This window comes from Branchiostoma floridae, chromosome 15 (genome assembly GCF_000003815.2).
Source record: "Branchiostoma floridae strain S238N-H82 chromosome 15, Bfl_VNyyK, whole genome shotgun sequence".
Classification (NCBI taxonomy): Eukaryota; Metazoa; Chordata; class Leptocardii; order Amphioxiformes; family Branchiostomatidae; genus Branchiostoma; species Branchiostoma floridae.
Genome location: NC_049993.1, coordinates 4,845,167 through 4,854,216, shown reverse-complemented (window position 1 = coordinate 4,854,216; position 9,050 = coordinate 4,845,167). Strand labels below are relative to the sequence as shown.

Here is a 9,050-nt window from a genome sequence, read left to right as displayed (position 1 = left end):
GGAACATGTTAATCTCGACGGGCTTTATTTATAGAAATCGTAAGTAATTCTAACAATGTAATAGCAATTGTATTCTTTGTTAGCCTTTGTGTACATGTATTCTGTCACTTAGATGGCAGATTTGTATGAAAGCTGTACATAAAATTTCACTACCCTCTCTATTACATTGACTCGTGTTTTATTATCTGGTGCTTGAAGAATTGAGGATGTCAAGTAGGCAAGGTATGGTAAGTGTTAACTCACCATAGTTTTAGATTGCACAATGACCCTGATCTCCTTGAAAGTTCATTTATGTTCTAGCAGACGTAACCTTATGTAAGGAAAGGTAGATGTTTGCAGTGTATAGAGGTTGTGGTGGGCACAGAATACGTTACCGACTGAAAATTTGTGGCATGAACTGCGACCAATGAGTGTTATAAGACTTCAATCAATCAATCAAAAATGGTTTATTATAGAGTCTGAATATGACCTCCTTGGTCCATTCCAAGTCACCATGCGGATGTTTGTTGCCATTGTTTAGAACTGATTTTAAAGTTTTGTAATTATATGTCTAGGACATTTGATACTTCAGAAATATTTCTAACACTGTTTCAACTTTATAAATATTTCCCTGGTCCTGTAAAACTTTGGAAATATTCATGGTGTTGAATTGGATACTTCTAATGGTTTCTAAATAATGATAACAGCATTCTACCATTATTTACCATTTTCTACCATTTTTTGTAAATGGTTCAGTGGGCTGGGAATATAGCAATTCACACATCCTTGCAAAGTATGGTTGGGTGCCATGCAACAATGGCCCACCACAAAGGATCCACCAGTACCCAGCTGTGAAATCTAAAAATATACAGAGGCAACAATAGGGCTTACTTTTATGGGGGCAATAAACTAATTTTACCATTTGGTAAAGTTTACAAATATTTGTAAATGTAAACGAATCACACAGAGGTTTCACAATTATTCTAAATAAATATACTTTTGTACAGTTACTTTCAAAATGTTTCTAAAATATTCAAAGGAATTGAAATAGATGAGTATTTTCTTAGTCAATTTTTTAAAAAGAATTTAATTATTGTGGCTTAGATATTCTTTTATTCAAAATAATTCAGACTTATTACAAATATCACCTAAAACCCCTCATGGTGACTTGGAATGGAAACAAATAACAAGGTATCTTGCAGTAGTGTACTTAATTTCTGTATCAGCTGGTTCATGAAAAATGAAGCAATGCATATCACAACATCGTGAAGTGAAACTAAAAGAAGGAAAATATGGTAGGAATTAATGAAAAACTTAATAAAAAAATTATGAGTAAAAGTTATGTCTATTACGACAGCAATCATACTAGATTTGCTACAAGCTTAACGTCCCCAACAATGCCTACTGGTACCGTGGCTATTAATGATTAGCCCCTACGGTTTGCCCGACATTTCGGCTGAACCCAACAGCAAACAAACTGACGGTAACCACCCAGTACGTATATAGGTCTGATCTGGTGATTCGGCCCACCTTCACCTTCAGGAATTCACAGTCAAAACATATACCTGTAGGTAGTAAACCAAGCAGGTTGACTGTAATGTTTATTTTTTCCTTTTATTTCTGTTATAAACATTGCACAGAAGCTTTGTCGTTGAGGAGGCTAGCTAACTATTCTGTCAACATTTAAGTCGTCGGTCTTGGTATTTTATCAGAGTATGGAACAATGAAATAGGTACAAGGCTATGTTTTGCGCAGGTTTGTGCATTGAAACACCCAACATACACGTACCATTCATACTTGTCGTTTGTAGTTGCGCTGTGATATTTCTCCCAAAATGACAAAAGGGTACTAGCTCTCCAAGCAGAGGTAAGGCTCCGGCTGTTTTTTTAGTCGTTTTTATCGGGCTTTCTATTTGGTCATTTTTCTTGAAGCACGTCAGCCAAGCTGGTTAGGTTTTGACACAGCAAGATAAAATACAAAATAGAAAGCCCGATAAAAACGACTAAAAAAACAACCGGAGCCTAACCTCTGCTAGGGGAGTAACAGAAGGGGAAATGAGGGTGAAGTAAAATTACAAGAAGGATGACACTCAGGTTAGCACTGTAGAATGTAGACCATATGCGCTACGATTCTACGTTTTAGAACCAACCGTTTTTTTTTAATGTACAGTATACTCATTGACCTAAGCATTTTTGGCCAAGTCTTCATGTCGAAATGAAATTTTACTCCATCATTCGGTCAATACCATCCAGTATGACCCAGTATTCATGAATGGGGAGAGCTATGGTACCTTGTATTTCAGTGCCCGTAGCCTCCTTTCCAGACTTCGTGGTCGGCTTTTTCATGATGTCGTATTATCTGAGTTCGCAGTTTTCTGCAGTCTACACCAGGGTTTCCTACGAAGTTATGGATGGTAAAATTATACAAAACAGGATGTGTAATTAGCTAATGTTGTACATTTGTTGACATTACAACCATAAAAAGTTAGAACAGTATTCAGAAAACAAGTTCTATGAAATTCCTTCACTTATAAAATGCCCACGGAGGAACCTGCTTTTGAGCCTACCGTGCCCGGTCACACGACCGGTCAACTCGCTACATGTACATCCAAGACTTGCAGAAGTAATCAGAAGTTAACTGAAAGGTCAAGGAATCCTAAATCAGCGGGATACTTTGATGTAGTCGTATGTGGTGTAATATTTGAGCATGAAGAGAACATATTTGTATGTTTGTGTAAGCTCTTCAGACATTTCAAGTAGCAAATGTCGATAACAGCTGGGCTTGCGGCTTTTAAAGCGAAATTATCAAATAGATAAAGCGGACATTGTTAATATTTAAGCATTCATGAAGCCTCGTGAATTTTTTTAATTTCTTGAGGAAGGATTATATACATCAACTACAAAGACCCAAAACAAGCAATTGTGTAGCTTACAACATTTACTTAAGCGTTCACAGTGTCACCACGTGTCATTATGTACTTAAGATCCACTGTACTATTATAAATATTTAGAGGTAGAAATGGTAAACATTACTACAGATATATCTGGTGGCCTGTTTGATAAAACATTTGGAAGTTCTACCAGACACAGTCGGCAATGATTGTGCAGTGCCAATTCCTTTGCGCTTATTACCCCAATCAAGGAGGTTAAAAAAAACAATTTTTAAACCTCCTTGCCCCAATCAAAATGGGCGTTCCCTAGTATTCTATCGACCAGAATTTAAGAATTATTTCAGTCAGTGAGACATGAACTAGTTTATGTTGTAATATCATTGCACTTCTCGTATCAGATCTCTCTCCCTCTCTCTCTCTCTCTTTCCCAATGTTCCTCTGGTCTCAGGTAGCCGCGTCACCTTTATGTCATTCATGCCTATATATATAATATTGTGGTCGCGCGATGTGTCGGAATGTCGGTATGATTGTTATGAGACTACAAATAATATTTGCGCCTTGTAAATTTAGCCAGATAACGTAAATCATCATCTGACAGCTGGGCTGATAAACACATTAGCCCAGGAGGTGGGACGACATGTTGGCGCTGTCAAGTGTTAATCAAACAAGCATCACACGATCGTTCTGCCTATAAAAGAAGAACACGATCCACGTCTGGTACCAGTAAGCTCTCAGCGCTGTTATCAGGACAGTTAGTTCTTGCAATAAGTTTTCTGCGTGTGAAAGAAACCGATCACCATGCCGATCACAGACTTTAACGGGACCTGGAAGGCCAAGAGTACCGACAACTTGGACGCCTATCTGACAGCAGCAGGTACAACATTCTTTTCTTTGTTCCTTTATCTTTTTGGATTTGAACTCAAAATTTTTATACGAAAAACTAACCCTGTAGAAATCTGACAAATACATTTTGCTTTTCTGTAACGTTTCATCCCTCTGAGAAAAGGCGACTTTTCTCCAATAAAAAGAACAGGAAATAGCCATGCCTTGAAGAACCAGAGTAAGGATTGATGTGTTCAACTACATTGTGTATTCGTATTGAAGTTCCTCGAATGGAACTCATATATCGTCACCAAGTACAACAGAGGCATCCTCACTGGATAGCTGTGAACAATGCTCTAATACAGCTAGATGTGCAATGGTTTAGAGTGACGGGTCGTTCAGTTCAACATGCTGCGTGCTGGTGTGTTACGCCATGGGGCGGCTGTACAGATACTGGAAACAAGCTTAAGATTAAAGGCGTATGATTAAACTGAGAATTTTTGTGTGCTGAAGTCCATTTTCCTTTTTTCCAGGCGTCCCTGCGGAGTACTGGGACACCATCAAGTCGGGGACAGTGACGCACGAGTTCTCCCAGACAGGAGACAGCGTGACGTGGAAAAACTCCGGGAACGACGGCCGCTCCGTCACCAACACCTTCAAGTTCGGACAGACCTTCGGTGAGACCGGCATGGACGGGAAAACCCACCAGGTACGGCATCTGAATACTAGTTTTCTGTTTTCAATCAGGGTCCTGAAAATTTATGTTGTGTTTCCGTTTCTAAATTTAGCTAAGGTCACAACCCACCGTACGTGCAAATACGGTACGTGTACGTGCACCGTACATGCAAATCTACGTGCCATGCGCCAAAACGTGGGCAATCTTTTGGTATCCGTAAGTGGTAAGTACCGCCTCCGTACGAACTCGTAGGGAATCCGACGGATTTTGAAGCACGCAGTGGAGGCAAAACATTTGTGTTGCCGTGCGGACGTACTCCCTCCCTGCTCTTGCCAGTCGTTCCCAACTTTTTCAGAAATACGGGGCGGGCGTGGCCTCGAGCTCCCCCCAAAAACGTACGGACAAATTGCGCGTACGGCGGGTTGTGCCCTTAGCTTAAACCAGGGCAGGTAGGCGAGTTTTTTTTAGATTTCAGCCGATTCGAACGGCGATGCAACAAATACAGTTCAACAATGTGCAACTGAAAAGCATCAAGACACCGCCATTTTAAACATACATGATATGTATAAGTTCAGCAAATGCCAGTTTTGTGTCAGTGCGTCGTTCTTCGAGTTGTGTAAGCTCAGTACACATTTGTAGATAAGATTCTTACATTCATACCGTCGATGGCGATAGCTGGCGCATATTATCTGAACGTCTGACCGTTTCCAAAATCATATCCAGTTGCTTTAGTAATTATTACTTGTCGTTTCTCACATTCAGTTTTTGACCTCTTAGAGGCAAAGTTCCAGTCATAGCAATCATCAATTTTATTCATAACCCATTTTCATACTACAGAATAAAATATTTACAAAACCACAGAAAAATACGAAATATAATAAAGTTTTGACATTTTTTGTAGACCACCATAACGTACGACGGCGGCAAACTGACCAGCACCTGTGCGGACATTGATGGGAAGGGGACCCAGAGCCGCATCGTCAGGGAAGTGGCGGGAAACACCCTGACGGAAGTACGTCATTTCACAGGGCATGATGGGAAATAGATGGGTGACCTTGACCTCGAATAGTGTGTATGTGTATGCGTGTGTGTGTCTGGATGTGCATGTGTATGTGTAGGTACATGTATGTGTGTATGTGTGTGTGTTTGTGTGTGCGCGTTTGTGTGTATTGACCTTCAAGCACATAACACTATGCTACGTATATTCAATTCACAACAATTTTGCAAACTGAACAGAGGCACTGTTAGCGTCATACATTACACCAATTTCAAATTTCAGACCACTCCTAAATACAGTCAAACATACAATGGAGGGATTTCTTTCACGCTGTTCGAGTTTTGTTTATGATTTTTGTATTTCTGTTTCAGACGACAACGTTTGGTTCCACCACGGCCAAACTTGTGTACCAGAAGTAAAGGGAGGTTCACGTGTCGTCATCTTGAACACCCAAGGAATGGACGCATCAGTAGCCATATCTAGTACCTTTAGACATTACGTTTTAATCACGATCGTTAAAAGTATGGTATAGTAATAGCTACTGATTAAACCTAACTAGCACCCCGCCCCTAGACTAGATGGTCCATCAATCCCTGGGCACTGTGCGTGTTTGTATACCACACGAACTAAATATTGCATGTAACCATGCACTGATTTACTGTTTAGTATAAGTACTGTGCACATTGTGTGATAGCTGACAATAAAGACGTCAGAGTATGTTGTAAAATCGTTAAATCTGTTTCTGTTATCACTTTACAGTCAATCATAGCAGGGTGTGATAAACGTATGTAAATCGCGATTGAGCGTACTTAAGGATAGCAAAACTTAAAGTGCTGCAATAAATTCCAATCAGTAAAGGTGCCACTACTGTACATTGATGTCTAACAATTGACTCATTTGCATTAACTGTGTCTTAGCCTTCCTATCCTTTGAAATCCAAATTGTCTTCAGCTTGACTTTGGCTTAGCTTTGTTTTCTTTGGAATCCAAATTGTCTTCAGTCTGAATTGTCTTACAACCTTTCCTATTGGACATCTGAAATTGTCTTCATTCATAGTTAGAGTATAAAAGACCTGTTTCTTCCAGATCTCTTCAGTGTCACTGACGAAGGATAGTGGATTCTATCCGAAACGTCTGACCGTTTCAAAACCATATCCAGTTGCTTGAGTAAAAAAAAATTTTGGCGTATGTCTAACAATGTGTAACGCCCATTGAATCCATTTATATCTGGTTAATGTTGACTTGTGTCCGGCCAAGTGCCCGGTGTCTACATCATTAACGCTATACGTTACCAAGTAACGGGGGGATTTATTTCTTCTTCTCCTAGTGACTAAATCATTTATTTCTTCGTCTAGACTGGAGGCCATAAAAGTGTATACCATATATGGGTGTATTTGACAATCACACATGCCCCCACACGGTTGGATGGGGAATGCCATGATAGGTTGCCATGCAGGGCGGACATGCCGCCAGTACTCTAAGTAACTCCGTTTCAGAAAATCCATGAGGTTCGAAGGTAAAGGGAACGTCGTAGTAGCAGTTTCAATGCAGTGTTTAGAACCCAAGGGTTCGATGTTACATTTTTCTTTAGTCCTATTAATATCTTATCATCTAATCTGACAGGAAATCGGCTCAGTCATATAGTACAAGTGAGCAGTTCTACAGAAAGATAATTTTCAAAGCATAAAGACTCTTGTCCGTAGTGACCACCTGTCCACATAGACCAGATCTGATCTGTCCCCTGAGTGGTCGTCTTGGTCAGTTTTAACTGCATGTATATACTAGCTATAGACAAATGTCACGTACACTGTCAAACCAAGTGGGCGTTTGTGGGCGGTGCTTCTTTGATTAATTGATTCAAACGCCCTATAAAGCTCTCGAGCTGAGCACTTGAAGTTCTTTCCAGACCTCAGTGCAGGGATTATAATTTCAGTCGCGCCAGCAGTTTTTTCTCCGTCTTGATTCTCCCGCCTTTCGTGACACAATGTCCATCACTGACTTTAACGCCACCTGGAACTCTGCAGGGAACGAGAACCTAGACGCCTACCTGGAGGCCACAGGTACGACTTCTGTGTCTGTTAGTTCTGCTAACGCTTAGGGCAAAATTGCACCGGTGCCCGTCAGGGATGTAGCCCCGGCCGGGCTCCGAAGGCAAAAATTTGTCGCGGTAGACTGCCGGATACCGAGGGGGAGTTGGGGGGGTTGGGGGTGGAGGGGAACCCTCGGTGTCCCCAAAGGGTATGTCACGGAATCTATTTGTTACCGGGCCCCGGGTACATTTTAAGTCCGACTTAAGTTCAACCTGGTGCCAGGCCCCAAAGTACCCTGGGAGTCACAGGTGTCCCACGGGGCCACGTAGGGGTCACGCCCAAAAGTGAAAAAAACTGCCCGTGAACTGACAAGGATTCTTTCGACATTAAAATCTTTCGAAGACCTGCGATTGATGTGATCAAGTCGACTCGTAGGAAACTCAACAGGCCCCTTTCCACTAAATGGTGATTGACCAAAATTAGATTTGAGCGACCCTTGATTTCAGAACTGAAAAATGATGCAAAATGTAAAAGAATGATTTAAAAGACAACAAAACGCACAAAGCGGAAAAATCCATTCTTAATGAACTTGAAATGAAATTCTTTAAGTGATAAGGCAAATCTTTGTTTATCACTTTGCGTTGGTTGCTGTTGCTAGCGTAACCAAGGACGCCTTGTATGGCGTCCAGATTGATACAAATTACATGTACGTGCCCCCATGCACCAAGATCGCTCGTGGACCTTGACTTCTGTATAAATTAGATCTTGGCCATATGATCTACAATAATCTGTTACCAAGCCGTGTTGAAGTCAGCCGTCTCCCAAGTTAGTACAGGCAGTAGCTTTCCAAGCTTAATTCTGTACAATCACGCCTATACCGGGGTACCCATTAAAAATGCTGGGAGCCAAGTACATTGAAACTCTGGCTATACAGGAATGCCAGTGGAGTTAACGAGACGACGCTACCACCATTTCCATAGCAACTACCAGGTGACAAAGTCGCCTCGACCCCCTTCAAGCGTCCGTAGCTAGGAGGGACCGATTAGAATGGATAGATTTCTTAGGCTTACGGGTATTCGTGCCCAAAGGTCTAGCGGGTTGATTCTTTGGGAGGCTAGTATGAGTGCGACGCTCTACGATGGCCATTTATGTCTGAAATACTAGTACGCCCTACATGACCAATCATTCGGTACCACATCCCTTGTATCCAGGCCGGACTGGGGTTGCACTTGTCTTCATGTGAGCTTAAAGCTACGGGCACAACCCGCCGTACGTGCTTTTTGTCCGTACGGGTTTTGGGAGTTCACGTCCGCCACGTTTTTCCGAAAACGTGGGGAAGGACTGGCAAGAGCAGGGAGGGAGTACGTCTCAACGCACGTCTCTCGCACGGTTGCGCATGCTAAGGTGTAAGTATGTGGTCTGCATGCCACGCCTGGCCGTGAGCGGTTGCGTGCATCGTTCGTTTCGCAAGTGGTACGTTAGCTGTACGTGCTTACAACGTACAATCTCTGTGCGATTGCCCACGTTTTGGCACGTAGACACCACGCAGTTGCAAGTACGGCAGGTTGTGCCCCTAGCTTTAGATTACACACATGCCCCTTGACAACGAAATTATGATGAAAGACAGTGCAGGGACTTAGAGCAAGTGTATATCGGT

At 41.8% G+C, this 9,050-nt stretch overlaps 1 protein-coding gene across 2 annotated transcripts in view; it reads left to right on the top strand.

Moving 5' to 3' along the window:
• The first annotated feature begins 3,588 nt into the window (after nucleotides 1-3,588).
• LOC118432399 (fatty acid-binding protein 2, liver-like) overlaps nucleotides 3,589-9,050 on the top strand; it is a 10,378-nt gene continuing 4,916 nt past the window's right edge. Inside the window, exons 1-4 of one of the 2 annotated variants that reach the window (XM_035843953.1) lie at nucleotides 3,589-3,743; nucleotides 4,225-4,400; nucleotides 5,269-5,379; nucleotides 5,736-6,169. In XM_035843953.1, the coding sequence (XP_035699846.1) occupies nucleotides 3,668-3,743; nucleotides 4,225-4,400; nucleotides 5,269-5,379; nucleotides 5,736-5,783 (411 nt within the window). In that variant the 5' untranslated portion in view covers nucleotides 3,589-3,667 and the 3' untranslated portion in view covers nucleotides 5,784-6,169. Of the gene's footprint in view, nucleotides 3,744-4,224; nucleotides 4,401-5,268; nucleotides 5,380-5,735; nucleotides 6,170-9,050 lie in introns of those variants that run through there. The other variant, XM_035843954.1, reaches the window with a different exon arrangement.